Here is a 24826-nt window from a genome sequence, read left to right as displayed (position 1 = left end):
ACACTGTGCCAAGGAAACAGGCATGCTGACTGATATCAGACAAAGAGTAATATATAAGTTACAGAAATAGACATGTTCCAACCACCCACATTTTTGTTTCTTTCATTCTCATTTCTAATCTTGGTTCTATGAAAGTGCTACATCTATGCAGGCACACTGTTGCCATAATTACTTCTGATGTATATGACTGAAAAAGGGTAACGAATTTGTGAATGCAAGTACAATGAAAGTACATGTATGCAAATGAGAGAGACAGAGAGAGAGAGAGAGAGAGAGAGAGAGAGAGAGAGAGAGAGAGAGAGAGAGAGAGAGAGAGAAAGAGAGAGGCAGAGAGAGAGAGACAGAGAGAGAGAGAGAGGGGGTGATGGAGAGGGGGGGGGAGAGGGAGAGGGAGCATGAGAACAAGTGCAAAAGCAATAGCTAGAGCGAAGCAAAGAAGCAAAAATGCTGTTGATAGAAAAGTAAGAGGTTCAGAGAAACCAATGAAAGGAGAAAAACATTTTTTTTTACTGCCAAGCTTAATAGGTATAAATGCTGCATATTGTGTACTGGGTTGTAAGCAACAAGATAAGGGGGACCTACTGATTATGAACTTGGTAGACAGGGCAAGACAAAGGCAAATATAGTTCATGCATAAAGTTAATGATACTACTGATAATAGCAATTCTTCACAAAATATTAGCATTTGATCCTTTGTATTAAAAACCACAACTAATCATGTTATAACTAGACTGATTGAGGCTGGAACCCAGTACAGTTAAGCGTCAGTAGCCTCACAATTTCGTGACCTCTCTGCTTACTTGTCCTATCTCCATCTTTTTTAAACATTGAAAATATGACTTTTTCTTATGCTCACTCTTTGTTACGAACTGTTTTCACTATTATCAAAAATGGAGATAGGACAAGAAAGCACTGGAGTCGCGATTTCTTAATCCATTAATAAAAGTATAAGGGTTAAGACAAAAAATTTTTTTTTAACTGGACTGCACACATTAACTGACAATAACTCTCTTGGCTTGGAACTTCTTTCCTCAATATTATCTTTAGTCTCTCTTGGATATGCAGTGTCAAAGACTCTAACTATCTTTGAAATGTTATTCCATAAACTGAAAAATGTGTGGTACCTATTTTTAACATGAAAGAAGAGAAAAATAGGATAATTAATAATTGTTCTGAATGGGCAACATCCTACCAAGCAAAGTTGGGAATCGAATCCAACATTTGATGCTTTATATTTCTTACTTAAAACACATATAGAAGAATTTTTTTTACAAGCTGCAGAAGGGACAAAATGAAAAGACTATGGCTAGAGTCTCCCAGACGATGCAGATAATGGCAACTATCACAAGGCAGGCCAGAGGAGGGCAATGTAATGTAGTAACAGGAAAAACAAGAGCATGTTAGTGTTATGATAGTGCTGCATCTACAATAGGCCCTAATTGCCTTATACCAATTATCAACAGGATGAAAGCAAATAATAGGATAAAGTCCTACCCAGGAGCATGGAATGATTGAAGACCTGATACTCAAAGTGTATCAAAAACTGTAGGCTACATGTCAATGAAAATCAAGTCAATTAAAAATGACCTTTGATATATGACCTATATAGTCTCGTCTTTTCAAACTTTAGCCTTTTGAGAATAGGAAATCAATTAGAGACAGGACTAAAGTACAATTAACCGATTCAGCCCGTAGTGCTACTCACTGTGGTAGATTGTCTTAGTGTTTTGACACAGCACCTCTCAGAGCGGCTCTTATCTATTGCTCCCTTTCTTCACATCACTTTGCTCCCTTTTTTCCCTTACCACTTATATTTCAACCCTTTTCTGGTGTAATTAAATAGTATTTTTTATTTTGAAAATATCTAGATGCCAAACAAAGGGTTTCATCAAATTTAAATATTTCTTTATTAACTTTTTGTGAGACCACCCATGTAGTCACGAAGTAATTACAAATAATTTGTGTCAGGAGTCAAAACTATCTGCAGGCCGAATCAGTTAATATGGTCCAGAAAGCTTTAAGTACAACTCTTTATTAAGAGAATAGATCTATTCTTACGTTATTTAACCTGTGTCATGACAGAATAAATAAACATGACGAGTGGAATTAGAAAAAAGTCCTCTAAAACCGATTTCTTTTCACTGTTAACAAAACCATTCCAAACATCTTCTCTTCTTTGTATGACCAACGACTTGATGAATGATGATAAGAACTTTGAGCCTCATACTTTCTAGCAAGAACAACACAACATTATGAGACTAACAGAATAAATAAATGGGGATATTCACAGTGTTTGACAAAACAGAGATAAAACAAGACCTTTACAGTACAGTCTTCAAGCAAAGGAGCAGAGCTAGATATAAAAGTGAAAAAGGCACCATTCTTATTAGTTTTCCTTTTTCTTAAAGCTGATAACAGTTTTAGTTCTGTCTGAATAAACGTGTAGCTTACCGTCTCATCAAGTCCATTGAAAAGAATTTTTAAAAATGTTTCTAATGTATTATATATCATTTCTTCCTCCACCTAATTTAGACCCACAGATACCAGAGTTGTGCTTTTTTTTCTCAGTTTGATGCCCATCTGTCATTCCTGTTTACTTTGAGTTTTAGCACTTTTCTCACACTTCCATACATGCTTCATTAAAAAAAACCTACTATAATATGCTTGATTAGAGATTACACAACTGTAACAAATATTTACTTTTACATGTCTTCATTTACAACACAAACTCAAGCACTCACTCTCAGAACCCACAAAGTCAAAATCACTTTGGCATACAAGTTAAATCTATTTACAGCATTGCATTCCTTTTTTAAAAACTTTTTTACTCAGTGGGAGAAAAACATTCAAAATAAGTACCTCTCTCAAAAACTGATATTGAATCTCAAGCAAAAACAGATCTGTAGCTCAAACAGCGGGTTTTCTGGACCCAGAGTTTCGTTCCACGGCAATTTAAGCCTGTTGCTGAGCTGGAGATCCAGAGACTGGTACAGCATCCCCTGAAAGTAACATTTTTACAGGCCTTAACATTTGCTAGGTACAGAGCACTTCTTTTTGTTTCTTAACTTTTTATTTTCTTACATCTGTGTCATGATGTATTTCTACTGCTGCTTGAAATAGCTGTACACAACAAGCATTATAAGACAATTTCACCTTCTTTGGATTAAAGATTCCGTATAACACACATTCAAATTGTATCAGAAATCTACAAGTGCTTGACACATTTTGACACTTTTAAAAATAAAAACATAAGAAACAAGCCGCAAACTTTTGTTCAGGTACGGTATTCCATGTCATTTCTGTCAGCATATGAAAAATTTGTATTTGCTTTTTCAGAACTGGAAACCATATAAAAACCTGATTGAGCAATTTCTTGCAGTGGCAATAGTTTGATCCCTTTCATAAATAACAGGTAGAATATAGGGCCCAAAGAGTCGCTCAAGTCTGAACGGAAGGCATGAAATGTCTTCGTCCTCCTTCTGGGCTGTAGTCAGGGGGAGGTGTTCCAGAATTCTTTGATGTATATGAGGGAGGGGGAGTCATGGAGTCTCTACCATTTTGAACGTTGAGATCTGTCACTTCCTGTGCTGTGTTTGCGCCTGTTGGAGCATTCCTCAGGGGAGGAAGTTCGTATCCACCTACTTTTGAGCCTTCTCCATTTTTCTGAAAAAGGAAAACATAAGCAATCAAGATATTGTATTGTAAGACTTTAGCTGTATTGTGAACTCTCATTCTTATGTCGCAGTATGTAAGAACACAATCTAACAACTACTGTTTAAAGTGATAATGGTTACAACCTGTCGCAAACAGACCTGGATCCATGTAAATTTGAAAAAAAGGAAAGAAAAAGATCTAACTAACATCTGTAAAAGTTAATCCCCCTGACAAACTAAAGATGATGTTGGTTTTACTGTTGGTGTTATTACTTAAGAGTTTGTGCACTTTCAACTTTTCACTCAAGACAAAATGGTACATCCAAGTAAGTTAGGGCATTTGTGCAGTCTGAAAAAAGAATCAACAAGTAAATGATAAGACTAAAAAGAACGTTGAAAAGTCAATTAAGACCACACTGCAAGCATAAACATAATCCTCTAAGAGCAAAGACACCTTTTTAAATGAGCTGTCTTTTTCAACAGAACATATTACTCTTTGTGTTCATGTTGAGTCACGTTACGTTTTACAGTAAGTTGTCACAAAAAAGATCTAATTTACTTGAACTGCTCATAAAATCAATAAACCACTGAAAGACAAGAAGCTTTAAGGTGTGCTGTGAGTAGTGTAGCCTTGATCCTTAAGGGATTGCACACTGACGAGGACGGTCTAAAAGATGAACAAAATGGACTTTAAAACTGCAGACTCTCCAGATTATTAGACAAATGACAAGTCTCATATCAAACTAACTTTTCAGTTTTTCAAAACTTGAAATGATGGTGCCATTTCTTCTACCATGTGGTAAACTTTGTTTCAGAATTTTGATAATCAGAATCAATACTACACACAAAAATAGCCTCTGCTCTATCTATCACCTATGTGATGTTGATGTTGGCAGAAACTTGCATCATGTATTTGAAAAAGCGGGTGATACGTAAATCCCTGTTTAACTTGTACTTTTGGCCTAGTTTTTTCTAGGAGAAAGAAGAGGAACTATCACCAAAAGGAAAATTGTAAATGCCACTTGCATAATTGCTGCTCTAACATTTGGTCGTCATTTTTGGACAGTGTCTTCCTATATTTGTTTGAGCACTTTTTGTGCACAGATTAGTATGCTACTGTAACTTCTTCCAGAAAATTTAACTGTTAAACGTTGATGTAACAAATTGAAAAGTTTGCACTTTTGATTTGATAATGGTTGTAAAATGGATAGAGAATGCTGTAGAGCAATGATATGTGCTACATAAATGCAATTATTATCATTATTATTGTCATTATTATTATTATATACAGATATAAGTATTTCTTACGGAAAATCCACGATTGTCAACCCCATCAACTTTTTCAACATCAGGGTGATGTTCATGATGGTGCCTATAGACACGGTCAGCTGTAGGGTACGGTTCGGGACCAAACCAGCTCAGTATCACCGGCAAGAAGATCAACCCATGGAACAGACCATACACCACCACCAGAAAGTTCACCTAAGAAAAGGAAACAATTGCAAAGTTGTTTATCAAACCAGATTTGTTTCATTAGTTACTGCAACACTTTATAGATAACGAAATTGTTAAGTATTTTTTGTCTTAACCTTTCTTTATTTATCAATTTCGATTTGTTTAAAACCTAGTTGCAGGTGCAAAATTTTTATGAAAAGTAATGACATCCTCTGTACTATCAGGGGAAGGTCCAAGATGTAGTTTCCACCTCTAACACAGGTAAAAATATAACTCCAAATCCCCTTTCCCAAAACTCAATCATTTTATGAAAAAACATTGTATGAAAACCTTGAAAAAGGTTTGATTTTTTCTCTCTCCTTTTTATCAAAAAATAGGTTTTTGTTTTAGCAAAGTATCAATACATTTCTGACACTTATACTTATATACAAAGTGAGAGGTCAAACCGAACAGAGCACTAAAACTCATATTTTGCTGCTTTTGCCTTACCGCTATTTGGACATTATCACGTCATTAGCGGGTAACATACTAACATACCTTAAAGAAAGTTTGAAAGACGTAGCTGTTACTATTGGAGAGGAGAACAAAGGCCAGGAAAGTGCTGAAGCCGCCATAAAATACTGGAGGTCCCATTTCGCCTACTGTTTCTTTTGTCCTGGCTAGAGAAGGTACAAAAAACAAAGACATAGTTGATCAGAAAGTTGTAGTTATTGTTACTGTTGTGGATCTAGTATCTGCTGGACTTGTGCCTGTCATCCCAATGCTGTGTTGTGGGGTTGCATTAAAATTTGTCTGTTGCTTTATCTTTGCTGATTCATAATAGCAGGTGGAGACAGCAACTGATGTTGGAAAAGACTTCTCTACAAATGTTCAGCAAAGACCTGCACCCCATAAGTTACATTTATATCAAAGTAATAAATAATGTAAGTAGATGTCTATAATACATTCTGGTGACAATTTGGTTTATACATATATATCCTAATTATAGGAAAGCAAAAAAAAGATAGCAACACAATTTATTGCACTTTAAATTTATTGACATATTCACTTAAGCAACAAACTCAGTTCTAACAAAATTAGAGATCAATTCATCAACCGATCTAACATTAAACTGGGAAATTACAAAAAAGCAATATAATAAGACCTTTCTAAAAGATAAATCTTGTCGCAACAATTCTCTCATTGTTGTGTCTTGAAATTACCACAATGAATTAATAAGGGGCTTTTGCTCTTGGTCACGGAAATGAAATTAAGATTTCTTTTGAAGTGTATAAAAAACATACCCGTCCTTGTGCCGACAACTGTCATGAACATGTGTCCAATATGGGCTGAGTAGTCGACTGCCAGACCAATGGACAAGATGAGGATAATGCTGGTCACTGTGTCAACGGTCAGTCCCCAGAAGTGCATGGAGCCGGCCACATCCACCTGTGGAGAATTTTGGGTTTCTGCCATTAGTCCAAGGATTTCCTATCTATGGCACTATCTGTTTTCTTTTTAATCAGTCAGTCTGTGACCAGTCAGGCACTCTGCTATTGGATAGTAATTGTCTGTCTTTCTATCTGTCCCTTAGACTGCTACCAATCATACCACCTTCTGACATTATCTGTCTGTCTGTCTGTCGTCAGTCAGAATCACTTTTATTTGGCAGTCTGTCTGCTGCACCTGTAACCATTCACGACCTCTTCTATTTGGTAATATCATTCTACCTATTATCATTTCTGTCTATCTGCTTACTTAAAGCCTGTCAGACGCTTATCTATTGTCAATGTGTCTGATTTCTATCCTCTTTCCGACACTTGTTAAACTGTCTCCTATTGTCCATCTGTCTGTCTTCTATTCTCTGCCTGTCACTAGTAAGACAATCTCATATTGTCTATCTGTGTGACTTTTATTTTGTCTATCACTAGTTAGGCCCTTTTCTACCTGACAGTGTCACTCACCAGTGTGAACAGAACTCCAGCAAACACCATTAGACTGGTCCACAGGTTGGCAATCAGGATAAGGGTGACTAGGAACACACAGGCCAGGGCCAAAGCCAAGTTACGGTACAATTCCTCTCTAATCACCTGAAATGAAAAGCAATCAATCAATCTTCCTCTCTAAGAGCCAGAAATAAAAATGACATTGTCAATCACGGATCATCATACGTTTCTTGGCTCGCATTCTCTCAAAAAACATATTATTATCTTGATGGTTTACCATAACCCATCTGTTCGAGTTCTTTAAGTAAGTTATTCATGGTCTACCTGTGCCTTTTTCACAGTGTGTTTTTCCAGTCAGAGCAAGACATTCAACTCTTTTCAGTTAATCTAAGTATTAATAAGGAAGTAAAAAAAAAACCCAGAATCCTCCAATATCTAAGTCTATACAGAACACTGATAAATGAATCTCTCCAGATTTGAAGATATGTTTGTGCATCAGTCACAGAAAAGGGAACAGAGAAGGCTCAGCAGCAGTCAGGGTGACTGAGGTCAAACTGAGCATTAGCAGACTTTGTAATACATTCTCTGCAAAATTAGTACAGGACTACACTTCACTTTATCATAATTACTATTTTTCACACGTCTAAACCCAAGTGCAGCGTTTACTTAATTTTTTTTTCAACATAATTTCCCCATTTATCTTACTCCGCAGTAATTGTGATAAAATGAGCTGTTACTTAAACCTGTAACGCTGACAGAAAAAGAATCAAATATCAAATGTTTCTCAGTAGCAGTCATCTTGTTAAAAAAGTACTTCTTTTCACTTCTTAACCTAGCATAGACATATGATACTGATACTAGAGGAATTCAATAGGTTTTCAGTGTTGATAAGAAACCTATGTCCTAAAAGAATGTATGTACATTTAAAAAAGGCACTGGTTATTGTTAATGATCCAGGAAAAAAGACAAAGGCAAAATGTTTAAACAACATATTATGACCAGACCCAAACTCTTCACCTTGATCAAAATACGCAATTTGGGGGGGAGGAGGAGGAAACCTGCTCGGCTATTACATCTTGACATAGGTGAAGGTCATCGACAAACAAAACAAACCTTGTTGGTTTCCCAAGTCAAATATCTGCGGGAGTACGGGAAACACTCAGCATTTGAGAAACCAGCAGCCATGACTAATTCTCTTGTGCTGTCCATGGCATCGATCTCTGTGCTAGCGTCGTCCATATCAATATGACGGAAAGGAAAGCGGCTGACCTGATCAAAGATTTTAAATCTTTATGACAAGAAGTTATTTTGATTTTCATTGAATAGAATTTAACAAAAATTATAAACATGAACAATATATGAGGTGTGCTGACAAAATGAGTTACTTCTTTCGGATTTTAGCAGTATGGAAATTGATACATCAACTTTATAGATGGAGTTTATACATATAGTAAGTGTGAAATAATAAAAGACACGGTAGACTTGAACAAAATGGCATCAACTGAAAATCTATAAATCTGACCCCAGTGTTGATTTTCAGCTGATATCTCCGTTCTTGGAACGAGAGAAATAACTCATTTTGTCAGCACGTGTCACATATAATCAATGTGGAAATCACAGTACAAACCTGTATAATGACCCTTATTTGTTCCTTTTTAATTTGGGTTTGTCTTTTATTTTTGCTTTAGTATTCCACTTTCAGTCTAATGCTTTGCTAAACGAGAAAAGGAACTTTAAAGGAAGAGCATAAGGTCTAGTTGAAAGAATAAAGACACAAAAAGAAAGGTAGGAAAAAGTAGAGACTATACAGCAATGGAAAACATCACACATACATTTATTTGTCAGAGCATAATTTGTTCAAAAACACTTTCCCATCCTTGGTATCATTGAACCGCCTTTTGTTGTGCAATAGGGCTACTTGTTTTCTGTGGTGTAAGCACACCTTAAGAATAGAAGGACATGTAGCGTGAACACACCTTAATAATAGTTGTTGTGACATAGGCCTAATTTAAAGGACATATCACGTGACTGAGACCTCATGTGATTTCAGGCAAGCGGCGGGCAATCTAAGTTTCACTCACTCACTGAAGCTGAAACGAGTAACATCAGCTAACCAAGAACTAGCAGACGACCAGCAGGTGGGGCCCCACCAACATCAACTACCATCTAGATCTACTACTCCAAGACTCAAGTAAGTCGTAACATAACATTATCCCTCTTGTCCCCAAACCAACATCCCTAGATCCCAAGGGGCAGCTGGTCACAATACAGAAGTGTATAGTAATTCATAGTTTAAAGAAAAGCTAAGGGCCTACAAATAACCCAATCATTGTATCGCCGTAAGGCTTACGACAGTGTACTGGTCCATGAACTATTAATTGTAGGTTTAGAGTATTAATTGGCCTGGGACAAGCCGTAGGCCGCATAAAATCTTCAATGAATTTTAAAAAGCTAAAAACAACACTTATCAAAGTTCAAATGTTTTATAGATAACAAACAGATTATACAAATAGAAGGTTAATCATGGCCATTAAAAACTCGCCAATGCTCAGAAGTGGATTTGTGAGTAACTGACAAAAAGCTGTTCATTTAAATCAAAGTTGCGAATACCTGTGATACAAATCCAATTGAAAGAAGAGATCCAACAAAAATTAAAGAAACAAGTCACTCAGTAATTGAGACAAGTCATAGAGCTGACTGCTGGTGACCTCAGATGTTAAAATAGTGAGTTCCATTAACAAAACATAACAGTCAAATGCCAATATTGTTCTTATAACTCTCTAAACAGAAATCATTGCCTTATTGCATCATTTTAAACCCTCTTGTCTTCTAGGTCCAAAAACATACCAGGATGTCAGAGCCAGTAGAAGAAGAAAACTTGAGGTATGAGCTGGTCCTCTGTTGTATCTGAGTTGTCATTTTGTAGGTCAAATTGATGAAAGCATCTTCTGACACTGGGTATTTATCTGCGTAACATTGGAAAACATGCAAGATCAGAAAATGTTGCAGAGCTTTTGTGTTAAAGTTATTCATAATTGATAAAAAGTCTCTAAATAAGAGAAGACATAGAAAATTTGTTCATGATACTGATGTTAGGCAGAAACAAATAAAATTGAAATAAACATTTCTTCCTTGTATAGTTATTTAATTTTTGTCAACTGTCAAGTAAATTTTCCCACACTATATAAAAAAAAGGCCTACATAGTGCTAATACAGAGACAAAAAAGTAGGCTACGATTAGGAAAATGAAAAAAAACAAACAAACCTGAATGAAAAGATCTTTAAAAAAGAAAAAAAAAAAAGAACGAAAACCTGAGGGTTAAATAATACTATTCCAAAGGCAACAACATATAATATTAAGAAAATACAGCTCCTCCCCCCCCCCCCCCCCCCACACACACACAAAACAAAATAGAAACAAACCCAATTTGTAATAAAATACAAAGATAAAACTAAACAAAATAATATAGCCCTAACAGCCACCTGACCAAGACATTCACCTGTACAAAATGGCCACTTCCCACTTTCCTCTTCAGTTTTTAAAAAAATATCATGACACTGTCCAAAACGTCCATCTGTCTAAAACAACCACTTTCCTCCTCATCAATGGGTGGCCCTCTTGGACAAGTCGACTATATAGTTTAAAGACAGTTAAAAAGAAACAACAAAATAATATTGTTGTGCTCATGGCAAAGACGTACTGGCATCCAGCAATGGTGTGACAGTGGCGTCACTGGTGGAGGCCAGCCAAGTGGTCAGGGCAGAAAACCAGGAGTCAGTGGTGCCAGTGTAGATCCACTTGCTGTTTGCCATGGCAGAGTCCATTGTCTCCACCTCTGTCTGCCTGCTCCAGTAGTTCAAATTGCCTGAGAGAAGAATAGTAACAATACCTTCAAATATATTAATTCATCAAGAAAGGATTCAAAAAGTGCATAAAATCGAAACACACTGATTAATTGATCCTACTATTTCAGCAGGCCAGCCCAAACACACTTCTTCAGAGAAGTAAAAAGCTTCTTGCTCCTTCATTTAGAGGTTATGGTCAGTCACATCACATCACCCACCAACCACCCTGAGAACACCTCAGGCAATTATTATTAAGCTGAACAAAGGGAGAAATCTTGAGCTACCTATTCCTCCCTCTCTCTCTCTCTCTCTCTCTCTCTCTCTCTCTCTCTCCCTCTCTCTCTCTCTCTCTCTCTCTCTCTCTCTCTCTTTCTCTCTCTCTCTCTCTCTCTCTCTCTCTCTCTCTCTCTCTCTCTCTCTCTCTCTCTCTCTCTCTCTCTCTCTCTCTCTCTCACACACACACACACACACACACACACACACACACACACACACACACACACACACACACACACACACACACACACACACACACATACCTTTAAAAAGACAACACAATACCCTCCAAATCAACCCCCCCAAACAAAACAAACAAAAACATGCACGCAAACAAATACACCCAGAGACTCACTCATACAAATAAGCAAATATGTGGACATCTTTTTGTTATGTAGGCATTTTCCTATGTACTTGTTCAACTTTACTTTTCTGATCCACGGGCCATCTGGGCTCTAGCCCTTCAACATGGTGTACTTGTTTAAAAACAATGAATATACATGTAGGGGCTATAAGAAAAATTTCTGAACCTGAAAATCTGTTCGACATGCGTTTTCACTTTGTGTGTGTTAGCTATATATGTGCGTGTTAGACTAGTTTTCAAAATGCCATAGTTAACTAGAAAATTATTCTACTATGCCTCAGATCACTTTGAAAACTTCCAAGTGTACAAGAATGAACTAAAAGTAGGTCTACATACCACAGTAAACAAAGCCGGAGGCACCATCATCTGGGAAGTGTTGCTCACTGGCTTCAGTGAAGGCGTACGCATATGAGTCTTGCGGCAAAAACCAGTTTGGGTTAAAATATTGCTCCAGTTCCACCAAGCCCCAGACATTTACACCAAACATTGCAGCAGCTACAGTCACCACAAAGATCTGGAAGGGAATGGTTTTGTTTGTTTTGTTGGTTGGTACGTATATTACAGCACTTGCAAAACAGTTAGGAAGGTCATATTAATATAATTGTCAAAGATTACAGGTGTTACAAGAGTGTAACAAACATTCAAAAAGAAGGAGAGATCATAAGGGTGATAGATGTTTTATAGGAAAGTAAGAGCAAACCGCACCAGAGCATCCGTCAACTACCCGTGAACAATGTCTGTGACTAATTCTTCATTTTGTGCGTTTTAGGTTAGTTTTAGTAAATGTTTAATGGCACCTAAAGCACATATAAGTCATAAATAAGTGTCTACTATTATAGGTGTTACTAAAAAGTAATAGTAATACTAGAAGTTTGTCTGTCAATGTCTTACAACAACCAATACATCCACAGAGGAGAACATTTATAATGTGAAATAGAAGAATTAGAAGAATAAAAGGTTGACAAGACCTATGGCTTTTGCTATAGCTGATGAGACCAATTGCGGCAGAGAAAAGTTTGCTACATCTGAACATTCAAAAGCCCCACTTGTTCTTGTGGATGTGCACAGCTTGGGGGTTTCTCTCTTGGTTTCAGTATTTATTTGTGAGGCCTCATACGACTTACTAAAAAGTAACACACCCAGTACAAGGAAAAGAAGGAGGAGAGATAAGGACGATACATGTTAGATAGGAAAGAAAGGGCAAACCATTGGCTACCAGAGCACCCACTAAACAGCCCCTTGCAGAAGGAGCATGCGAAACAGTGGTGAGAGTAAAGAAAAAGATTTCAATTTGAATAAAAATAAGGTGAGCTGACACAATAAAGGTCATCTCGAAATGAGCACAAAAGACAGACAAAAACAATAGTCAAGTAGTAGGACCTATTAGCGGATCCCTTCAGCCACAAACTAAAGAAATTAAAAGAAAAAATGACAAAAATGTAGAAAGAGAAAATACACCAAAGTGAATATAACACAAGCACATCAGAGCTTCAGTTTTAACTGCTTATTAAGAGAAACTGTTAGCTGAGTACAATTTTCATTCTTCCATCTGAAGGAAAGTCCACATATTTTATGCTATCTCTGCCTCAAGAGGCCAGATTTTAACAAGGATAAAACAATAGTGAATATGAAGCTGATGGGTAAGTAAAACTGGAATTTAGGTTTTTGGATTCTAGAACTAAGTAAGCTTCAAGGTCATTATGAAGGTTAATCCAAATCCAGGGAAGATTGCTTTGTGAAACCCAAAGTGTAAATATTTCTCTAAATTTCTACTCTTAGTTGTGTTTACGGAGAAAACTCACCTTAAAAGGCAGCTTGGTGATGAGTTTAGCTAAACCCTGTTTGAATACGTATGGAAGAAACTGCTTTTGGCTGCATTTATTTGGCCTGAAATGATAGCATACATTGAGGTCAGTGGAGGAGAGAGAAAGTTCTCAGGAACAGCTTATTAAATAAATATATTTACTTGATATATTTATAATATATCGTAATAAAAAGCATACGGAAAAACAAACAGATACACTCAGACCACAGGCATACACAAAAGCAAACAAACACACACATACACACACATACACACACACACACACACACATGCACTAACAAATATTTTGTGAAAAGTATGCAAAAAAGGACCAATGGAAGACAGGAAGATATCTACACTGAGAGACTTTTCAAAATGCATTTCTTTACTTTCTTAACTTTTTAACAGAAACAAAAAAAACAACAACACATAACCAACATCAAAGGAAGTTGACTGAAAAAGAATTTATTCATCAATGTTTTCCTTTGATGTTTCCTTTTAAAAGGAAGAGAATTTTGGAAAAGTAGTTAAGGTGATCATTTACATTGTAAGTAATAACAAAATGTTTTAACCCACTGGATGATAATATTACAAAACCCATTAAATTTAGCAAAAATGTGTAATATAATTAGCTGAAATGATCTTCAGAATATCATTAATTTGACACATTTTCATATTAGCTCATTTTAAAACCAAGCAGTTTCATGCAAAAAAGAATTTTTCTCAACTCAAGACTTACTCATAAGGCAGATCATGTTTCACACAACAGCAGCAGGCATTTCTGCCAGCTTCCATGCGCCGCAAGTCTAGAGTGAGACAGGCAGAGAAGAAGAGAGCTTGGAACACATACAGAGCGATGATGCCCACACCAGCGTAAATGCAGAAAGACCGCAAGGCTGGGATGATCTGTAGGAAGACAAATAAATATTTTTCAAGATGAAGGCTACACAAACCTTGGCTAATTTAAGTCGAAACAATTATTCATCATTTATTTAACATTTAACAAGTAATGGCAGAGTATTCCTTTCTATCTTACAGGCTATATATATTTTCTCATACCCCTCTTCGTACCTCCTTCTCACATATTCATAAATACACTGACTCACACACATCGCACACACACACACACACACACACACACACACACACACACACACACACACACACACACACACGCACACACACACAATTGAGGAGAGAGAAAGTTCTCAAATAAAGCTTATTTAATAATTATGATAATATGATTATAATAAACAGGCCTACTATAAAAAGCATACTGACACACACAGACAAACTCACATGTAAAAACAGCCTGAACACAAACACAAACACACACACACATGCACACACACACACACACACATACACACACACACACACACAGATATGGCTGTCTTTTACACACTGAACATGCCTTTCTTCTCTGGAGCTGATCTAAAAATCAACGTTCAAAATCAAAACAGATAATCCAACTAGCATTATCATTACTGGTGTCAAACTCAAAAAAGAGACAAAGGAATTTAAAAATAGCCAATATGTCATGATTTATTACTTACAGTAGTAGCTCCAATCATAAAGGCAACAAAATCTGTGAGGGAGGTCACTGTGATGGAGACGCCGGCATGGCGTAAGACGTCGGCCATTTTGTGAGGAATATCGTATCCTTGTTCATCTGGCCGCAGGTTGTTCAGGGCACCCATGATGACAAACATGTCATCCACACCGATGCCTGGAGGCAAAATAAGAGAGAGGCAAAAGATAAGTTCGTTCATTCAACAGTAGATATATACTGATCTTAATTACATCCCCATTAACATAATTTAGATCGTTTAGGAGGTGGGCTGCTAACCCGAGCAGATATGGGTACAGTATCCCAGCAGAAAGACAAACCTACTTGCTGCTTTCTGAGTGCAATTGCAAAAAGCTTATTTATTACCTTACCCTATGCCAGTCGAGCGAAAAAGTATTTAATTATACTAAAACTGTCATTTAACGCAGTGAAAAAGTAAGGCAGATAGATAGGCAGAAGAAAGTGATGGAGAATAAAGAAGTAGTAAGACTAACTAGTGTTTCACATGAACCACCCATGTTGGGTTAATTGAAAAGCCAGGAAAATACATTGTCAATAAAAAAGGCTGCGTTCAATGTCCTAGCTGACAGACTTTTAAGAGCAGCATTTTTTAAATCATTAAAGCAATCAATCCGGAACATACCAGTGGTAAGTGTATCAATACAGTGCATTATAAAGACTTTGTAACTATAACTTCCACTGGTTTGGAGGAAGTACCTCTGTAACGGTTATTCTAAATATTCTTTTATTAAAATATTTGAATGAAAAGCTTAATTCTTTGACTTGAGTTTAACTATCTGCATAAGCAGCTCTAAACTAAACTTACAATGTGAGCTTGAGTGAATAAACTTTATTTTGGAGGTTCTTTTTATTTCCAGTTGACAGCCAGTCAGCATACAAAAGCATACATTTATCCTAATATAATATACCTTTTATTAAAAGGAAATGATTCTAAAAGATTTCCCCCCCCCCCCCCCCAAATAAAGACAATTCACACCATTTAAGAGAAAAGCTGTTTAAATTAACCCTGCCAGCTCAGTTCAACTTGGGTTTAGTAGGATTAAACATCTCGACAGAAAAACATAAACACTTGATCAAATTATCTTTCGCATTTGGGAATCAACTTCACATCTTCTGTGAACAACAATGAAAAGCCTTACTATTACACCAAAGAATCCAGAGGTGACTTACCAAGCAGCAAGAAGGGAAGCACACTCTGAAGAGGTCCATAGTCCTGCTGGAAGGCTGAAGAGAGCCCGATGGAAACTAACATAGAGAAACCCACACAGATGAAGCCTCCGAGAGAAAGCCAGATCTGAGGGAATAATGATATTGATAATGATAATAATAATAATAATAATTATTATTATAATAATAATGATAATAATAATAATAATAATAATAATAATAATAATAATAATAATAATAATAATAATAATAATAATAATAACAGGCCCTAATAATAATAATAATAATAATAATAATAATAATGATAATAATGATAATAATAATAATAATAATAATAATAATAATAATAATAATAATAATAATAATAATAATAATGGGAATTTATATAGCACCTATTCCCTTGAAGGTTCTGAGCACTGTACAATGCAGAATTTTTCAATAGTAAAAACTGTTTTCATCCTGTTATTGTCTTTGTTATCGACAAATCTTTTTGAAGAGTTAAGCCCCACTCATTTCATGTTCATCAACTTCTCATTATTTTAATGTATTTCAGGTAAAAAAGATTGTTTCGGAACCATTAATTATGCTCTGCTGTTCTTTTCCAATCTATAACTGGTCATGTCTGAAAATGGTAGAGGTTTAACGCCCATATCGACACTATTAGGTCATTTAAGAGGCAGGACCTCAGAGTTTAACGTCCATCTCCGAAACAACCGAGCCAAATGGGAAATTCATGTAAAGTGCCTTTCCCAAGGACATAACGTCTGACCGAGGTGAGGCTCGAACCCCTGAACTTGCAATCTCATGATTATGAATCCGGTAGCCTAAGCACTAAGCCACCGATGCCACAGGTCATGTTTTTTAACACTCAGACATTGTCTTTTTGAAGACTCACCACTTATATATATTGAGGCAATAGCTAGGCACTAATAATAACAATAATAGTATCAATATTACTTTTAGTACCAAGGCTAATAACAAGAAAGAGGAGAAGTGAAAAAGAATTTAAAAAAAAAAAAAAGGAAGACAAGGATAAGAACGAGAAGGAAAAAGAAGAGCTAGGGAGAAGGGGAAGAGCAGGAAGAGTAGAAAAAAAAAAGAAAAAGAAACACATTTTCCAAAAATTTCATTTATGCAAGAGCATTTTGCCAGAATATCTATAAAAAACAAAAAAAAACCCTAAACTAAAATGCTTATCCAATCTTGTCTACTCACTCGCTGCTCCAACTGGTTAAACTTTCCCAGCACTAGGAAGACGAAGATGATGACAATAAAGTAGCCAATGGAGAGCAGCATTACGTCACCCTGGATAGCATCACCAGATTCATCAGAGAAGCTGAAAACGAGAAATGGTGACTATGACATGTTTAATCCAAACAATAAACTCTTTTTAGCTGAGATGAGTTTTTGAGCATAATCTACAGCCAGTTGACATAATAACATTGTTTCAGTAAGAGTTTTACGGCACTTGCAACACAATAAAGTCATATAAGTGCCCAAGATTAGAGGTGTAACAAGAGAGTAACAAACGTAAAAAAGAAGGAAGAGAGATCAGGACGATCGACATTTAATAGGAAAGAAGGAGCAAACCACACCAGAGCACCCGCCAACCACCCACAGTAAGATCTTTACAGCACTTGTAACACAATAAGGTCAAATAAGTGTCCAAGATTGGAGGTGTTACAAGAGAGTAACAAATACAGAAAAAAAGGAGGAGAAATCAGGATAAAACAAGTCTCGTAGGAAAGAAGGAGCACACCACACCAGAACACTCGCCAACCACCAAAACACATGATAACAGTCATATCTCACTGAGTTAAGAGTCAAACAGAAACACACCAATGCCACAAAGGTTATTTGACACTGGGAAAAAGCAAGCGAGACAGGAAAAAGGTAAAAGGGTAGTATATAGCCTATAGTAAAAAAGTAGAACTTATAAATAGCACCCTCAAACCATCCGCATATTTCACAAACAAAAGATTGGGGAAATGTAACACAGAAAAGAAGAAGAAAATTATTACAATCAGTAACAAAATCTTTTCGTCATGCATGAATTTCTTTATGTACATGTTTCAAATACAAACAAATACAAAAATGACGAACAATTCGGTACCTGAAAATCTGTTACTATATGTGTGTGTTTCGCGTGCATGCTAGTCTGTATACTCCAGCATACCTGCCACTCATTCACATTCTAGTTAGTAGACCAGTAAACCTTCTAACAGAAGCCCTTCAGCACAATTTTACAACAGCTCTCAGCAAGCAAGTTTTATATGCACTGTGATGGAATCATTCCAGTAATTTTGTCCTTTATAATTTTGCCAAACACCCTGTTCCAGTTAGTTGAAGCTGGCTAATAACAATAAAGCATTTTTCCTCAAGGAAGTAAAGTACTACCAAGTTCAGACGAGAAACAAATCCGTTTGGTTTTAGTAAGATTTTTACGGCACTTGGAACACAATAGGTAATATGAGTGCTGAATCAAAACCACACTCTTACAATATCGAGAACAACTAATGAACCACTAGTGTAGGGTATTACCTTCGACGAGCAAACACGTAAGTGGAGGCAAGATCAGCGTGTCCAGCCTGGCCCAGCTCTAAGAACTTGGCCTCCCAGGCTTCTGTTGTGGATTCCATCTTGCGAAAAGAAAAACGTTGGCAAGTGAATGATCCATACCAATATTATAGACAGAGCATTTTGTTTAGTTTTTTAGTCTAAGTTAAGAGATACAAATGGAGATGAAAGGGGCCATAGTAGGAATAAAAAGCAAGTGAATGACGACCACAAAAACTGAGACTGTTTGTTTAGTATATCAGAGTGTTGAGAAACACATGGACACAATAATTGTATTTTTGAGCTAGGGAAAAATTATGACTGATAGGCAGAAAAAACAGGGAGATTACAAAAGTGGGATCTCCAAGAGTGAATAATCCACAGTTCACAGGAAAACGGTGTGAGTGAAATAAAACAACTAGCAAAAATGTTCTTTTCCTGAGCATTGTACTGTGCAGCTCTATTGTTTGCCCTTACCTAAAACCTAAAATATTATAGCAAAAATAAAAATGAAAGCATTTCGTCAGATGCATCACATATTTTACAATCATTTTCAACAATCAGACACTGGTGGTGGTAAATCAAAGAGCACATCTTGTTTGAAAATGGTAAGCTTGCAGCTCTATAAATCCAAAAAGAATTATAATTAGAAGAAATTATCATCCGACAGATGTGGTGTTGGAGTGAATTATTATTATCATAATGATTCTCCTGATAAGATATTCTTTTGAAACTCGACAATTCTGTCCATGACGCTAAAAATAAAGTTGTCAATACTTTTTCCTTCTTTAATCTACTCACAGTTTCATTTCCTTCTGTCAGCCACACCATGGAGGCAGCTGCTGCTGCAGTGATATGTCCAGAGCTATTTGTCGTTCGCGACCCAAGGTAAGTCGTGATGTCAAAGGAGGAACCATACAGGGCACTGAAGGGTGAAGCGGGCAAGAAATATGAAGGGACTTCAGACAAATAAATTGCCCTTCTAATGAAATGAAAGTCCGAAGGTACCAATGTCCCTTGTCTTTACCTCCTTGCCAATACTTTACATTTTTTTTTCTAAGTTTCGGATTTACTTTGGCCCTGTAGGCAAACAATTTTGTCTGTCTGCTGCTCTAGTGATCTTCAATGTTCTTCAGTCTAGGAGTGATCTAAGTCAAACTAATATAAGAAAAAAAACCCAGTAGATTCTATGTCAACAATGATAAGTAAACATTAAAAAAAACTTTAAAATATTTCACATGGTTTTCCTCACTTGTAGTTAAATAGTAATGCCCGAGCAGAATGAGTAACAGCATAAAAAAGCAGTCCCATCTAGGTATTCCTATTCACTCATCATGACCCCAGAGGTAAGAAGGGAGATGCATGAGACCAAACTCACCTAGTATTGACATTATTGACAGCATCCACAATCTCATCCTGAGTCAAACTGCGGATTGTTGCGTCATTATAGGACCAGATCTCCAGCACGCTGTACACTAGACAGTTAGCCCCAGCCCTGTTGGAGACAGAGAACAGAGTTGAAGGCTATAGGGGATTATGTATGTTGTGTTGTATGGTGTGGTATGGAGAGGCATTGCAACACATGGGGAGGTATGGATTGGTGTGTTGTTGGTTGGAGTTGTGTGGATTCGTGTAGTGTTGGGAACGGTTAGGGGTGGGTGGGGGCATCGAGGTGGGGGTGGGGTGGGGTGTATTTGGTGTGAGTTCGTATAAGTTGGTAAAGTTTATTGTGTTGTGCTGCGGTGTGGAGGTGTGTGGTCTGGAGGGAAGTGTGAAACAAAGCAGAGTGAAGTGGCATGGTGTGGTGTGGTGTTGTATAATGTAGTGTAGCAAGGCGTGGCATGGCATGGTGTGGCGTGACGTGGTGTAATGTCGTGTGGTGTGGTTCAATGTAGTGTGATGTTGCATGGTGTGGTGTGATGTGTTGAGGCATGATGCGATGTGACAAGGCATAGCGTGAAGGAGATGAATGTTATGTAGTGTACTGTGGTGTTTAGCGGTAGTAGGTAAAGAAGCATGCTGTGCTGTGACATAAAGAAGTGTTGAGGTTAAGGGTGCTTCGTTCAGTAAAGACCAGTTGGAATATTTTTATGGTTTGCTGTTGTATGCTTTGGTGTATTACAGCTTTATCTACTTTTATCTGAAATATTGTGGACTGGTATGCTTTTCCATGGCATTTAGAAAGGTCAGTGGAAAGAAAGTAAAATGCCATAGGAAACTCAAGTTGCAGCTTCAAACCATGTTTACAGGCACTGTGTCACAGCACCCATAAACATTATAACAGCTGTACCAGTGAATTAAAAAACATGAATTGAATCTCAAGGCAAAACTTACTTTGTTTTAGTGTCTTTGACACTTGCAACACAATAAGGTCATAAAAGTACCAGAGAGTAGAGGTGTTACGAGAAAGTAACAAACTAAAAAAAAAAGGAGGAGAGATAAGGACAATTTATAGATGTTTGGTAAGAAAAAAGGAGCAGACCACATTAGGCACTTGCCGACCACCCACAAAACTTACTTGAGACAAACATCACTGAGAGTGATCCCATTGCTTGTTGATATAGTTGTTGAGTTCTGGTAAATGTCGAGAAGCTAAAAGAAGAAAAACCCCCCCAAAATTAGGAATTATAATTATGTACAAGATTGTAATTAGGAAAGGCACATGATCACACTACATAACAAATGGCTACGTTAGGTGTTCACATCAATACCTCATTCAGAGCAATAGAAGGAAAACAACAATATCAAGAATAAAAGCAATTAATAAACACATTTACAACAACAAATGTCCCTGTAATCTGACATCTTCTGCACACACATTTGCTCAACTGCAGTTGATAATATGTACGTGCATTGTCAATCACTGTGGCCCAGCAGGTTGTGAACTTTATCCACTTTTCAGAAGTTCAAGGCTCAAATCTGACAAAGATCTGAACTAGTTGTCCCCAAAATTTTAGGAATATTTCATGTCTTTGCACAGTGCCCTGGGAGAGGACCAAGCGATTGGACTTTGAAATTACGATTTCAGGGTGGTCAACTTCCACAACAACAACATCACCACCACCACCATTAACAACATCACCACAACCACCGACAACAACACCACCACTACATCCAACAACAACAACATCATCATTACCACACTAACAACATCATCACCACCACCACCACTACTACCACCACTAACAACATCACCGCCACTAACAACACATGCTACCACCAACACCACCACTACCATCACCAACAACATTAACAACAATAGGCTTACCACCACCATCACCACCACCAAAAACAACAACAACTACAGCAACAATTAATAATATTATATGAATGTTGGATAACAACAGAGAGCAAGTAGCAGATCATTGAACACCAGTGTAGATTGCCCTGGTTCAGAATCATAATTTGGGGTATTAGGAGCTTAAAAATTTGGCTTGTTTGGCAAGTTTTCATAGCATTCAATACATAACTTTTGATCCCATCAGAGATGTGCATTTTTTAACAAATCCAATCGTTTAATCACTTTTCAGTGTTTATAAGGCTACTAGGAGTTAAAAATCCAAATATACCATAACAGAAAAAAACCCACGAACGTCGCAACAACAACAACAACAACAACAACAACAACAACAACAACAACAACAACAACAACAAAGCACATTGCAGCAATATTGTATAATAAACAATGCACAACTTACGGCAGATATTCCGCTGGGAGTCAGGATGTTATTTCCTTGTCCAACAGCTATAATCTGCTCCCTCACAACAGTGGACGGGTAGTTGGCGGATATCCAGTCTTTATCTCTCAGCACCTGTGCACAATATGACAGTGAAAAAGTGGATAATTGAAACAAACGTTCTATTTTTCAGCTTACCGGCGTCTATGGGTAATAGGTTTGACTCTTTGCCTTGTAACTCGCAAAAAGGCATGTGTTCATTTATAACTATAAACCAAAGAAGGCATTAATAATTGTTATCGAGTAGTTCCGTCTTTCTCCCGAAAAACGTGTATACCGTTGTATTTTTGTATCCAGTACGTCCCACTTGGCCCTGATAAGCAACGTCGAAGACCTCGCTATCTCCATGAACTGATTCGAGTGTAACTGATGTCGAGTAAAGGTCCCAAGAGAGCCCTGTTCTCTTTATCAAAGATAAGAGCTCTACCTTCAAGATGTTACAAACAACCTATAGTGCGGTCAAAAATTCGTGGCGCAACTAATCGTCAAATATAATAATAATAGATAATAATAGATAGCATTTGTATAGCGAATATCCCCGCTCAACAGCAGGCTCTATGCGCTTTACACTATATTATTACCCCAGCAGACCATAGAACACTCCGAAACATTCTCAGCTTCCCGGGAAGCATACAGTGCGAGTAGCCGATTAAGCGCTCAAACACTAACAAACTGACAAGATCTTTCGCTGTCTATAGCCGGGTACCCATTCCCACCAGGGTGAAGTGAGGAAAATTCGTGTAAAGTGCCTTTCCCAAGGACACAACGTCGGGCCCTTGACGGGATTCGAACCCACGGCCTTACGGTTGCGAGTCCGAGAGCCTAACCACTAGGCCACCGACGCCACTATCTCCTCACCTATCGAACATAAACTCTTGAGCTTTTGCACATTGACTTGTATTAATTTGTCTTAACATATCAATATTTTTGTAAACACCTGTTAGCTCTATTCTAGAAAATTCCTTAATAAATACTAATAAAAAATCAAAGTGAGTGGTTTCTATTGTTTTTAAAAGGTTTACTTTAAAAGCAGGTCTGTCATGTTTTTTGTAATCCCGAGATTATCTTTATTGAACGCATGATTTGAGAATTTTTAGTGCAAAAAAGTGTCCACTATAACATTCATTTCTTGTAACTACTTTTGCCATTACAAAGGGCCATAGGTGAGCTGTGACGTAAGCTATATGCGTATGCAAAATGTGCGTGAGCAGCGGGAAGTTCTGTGAACAATTCCATTTTCCTCGTGAAGGAGATTTGTAGCATTTTATGAATTAATAAAGAAAGGTTTTTAAATCTAGCCTCAATTGTGGTGGGAAAATGGGATTAAGTTAAGACAAATTGATATAAACTGCTGTGCAAAGCGTGGGTGACAATGATGGGCATTTTTCTGTCCACCCGGAGCCGGTCACTTAATAACGACAGACGGGATTTATTTCACTGTCAACAAGGTGTTTAGTTGCTCTGCAACTAGGAGAGAGCCTCACAGCCTCTGTTCTGAGAGAGAGAGAGAGAAAGAGAGAGAGAGAGAGAGAGAGAGAGAGAGAGAGAGAGAGAGAGAGAGAGAGTGAGAGAGAGAGAGCAACAAGGAATGAATGGCATGGAAATAAAAATATATGTTCAACATGCATTTTGTAAAGCCACTTAAAAAATACAAATGAACGGTTTTAATGGTTATTTCAGCAGTTAGCACATGCTCATATCAATAAAAAGAAAGATTTCAGCAGAATTATTAATAGATGAGACTTTTCTGTCTTAATCACCAGGAATCATTTTGTAAATATAACGAGGTCATTTCGATAAAACTAATGCTGTATTCGATGCATGACCAAGTACACACTGATTTTGATTGAGTAGGTGTTTTACGGCTCTATCGACTCAATTTTGGTCCAAGTACACGAAAGTACAAGAGTGTAACAAAGGTACTGGAACTTCTGATAAAAAACATTACAGTTCTCCCAGTCCACACAAAACAATAGTATCTTTTGAGGTGAAAAGATTGCATGAAGTTCTGCCAGTTTAGAGGGAGAATTCGTTCGAGTAACAAAATGCTAGCCACCCCTGATCGGGTGGCAAGCCACTCCGTAAAAAGACATTTGAGGATAAGTTGTGCAACGAATTTTTGACCGCATTATAAGAGCAATGATTCAAGCTCGTTCTGGGATATGACGCTACTGCGTACGAACTAGGAAGTAGCCTAGAAATCTTTCTATTCCTACTTTCACATCTTATTTCTGTCCAGCTTAAAAACATCCAGACCATGTTTCATTAACACCCCCCTCCCCTCCCCGTACTCTTTCACTTCCCTCGCAAAAAATAATACCAATTGGGCAGAAAGCCAATCCATAAGCAACACAATCATACTTTTACTCACACGCACACACTAACATCATGCACTGACACCTTCAGTCTCAAGAGAAGACGTACCCATACCAACACACACACACACACACAC

General features: G+C 37.2%; 1 protein-coding gene across 3 annotated transcripts in view; it reads right to left on the bottom strand.

Annotated features, from left to right (window-relative positions):
- Positions 1 to 1792: 1792 nt before the first annotated feature.
- The window catches only part of LOC101863023 (protein patched homolog 1), a 40326-nt gene continuing 17292 nt past the window's right edge, over positions 1793 to 24826 (bottom strand). For 2 of the 3 annotated variants that reach the window (XM_005098891.3, XM_005098892.3), the window contains exons 4-22: positions 22336 to 22449; positions 21156 to 21229; positions 20016 to 20132; positions 19439 to 19562; positions 18623 to 18720; positions 17297 to 17417; positions 16085 to 16208; positions 14880 to 15052; positions 14063 to 14229; positions 13322 to 13406; positions 11856 to 12033; positions 10735 to 10899; positions 9881 to 9999; positions 8147 to 8302; positions 7052 to 7177; positions 6392 to 6536; positions 5646 to 5767; positions 4962 to 5135; positions 1793 to 3663 (exon numbers count right to left, since the gene is read on the bottom strand). In XM_005098891.3, the coding sequence (XP_005098948.1) occupies positions 3439 to 3663; positions 4962 to 5135; positions 5646 to 5767; positions 6392 to 6536; positions 7052 to 7177; positions 8147 to 8302; positions 9881 to 9999; positions 10735 to 10899; positions 11856 to 12033; positions 13322 to 13406; positions 14063 to 14229; positions 14880 to 15052; positions 16085 to 16208; positions 17297 to 17417; positions 18623 to 18720; positions 19439 to 19562; positions 20016 to 20132; positions 21156 to 21229; positions 22336 to 22449 (2607 nt within the window). In that variant the 3' untranslated portion in view covers positions 1793 to 3438. The remainder of the gene's footprint in view (positions 3664 to 4961; positions 5136 to 5645; positions 5768 to 6391; positions 6537 to 7051; positions 7178 to 8146; positions 8303 to 9880; positions 10000 to 10734; positions 10900 to 11855; positions 12034 to 13321; positions 13407 to 14062; positions 14230 to 14879; positions 15053 to 16084; positions 16209 to 17296; positions 17418 to 18622; positions 18721 to 19438; positions 19563 to 20015; positions 20133 to 21155; positions 21230 to 22335; positions 22450 to 24826) is intronic. The other variant, XM_005098893.3, reaches the window with a different exon arrangement.

Source organism: Aplysia californica, unplaced genomic scaffold (assembly GCF_000002075.1).
Source record: "Aplysia californica isolate F4 #8 unplaced genomic scaffold, AplCal3.0 scaffold00196, whole genome shotgun sequence".
Taxonomy (NCBI): Eukaryota; Metazoa; Mollusca; class Gastropoda; order Aplysiida; family Aplysiidae; genus Aplysia; species Aplysia californica.
The sequence above is the reverse complement of the archived record's forward strand: the minus strand, read 5'-3'. Positions and strand labels throughout refer to the sequence as shown.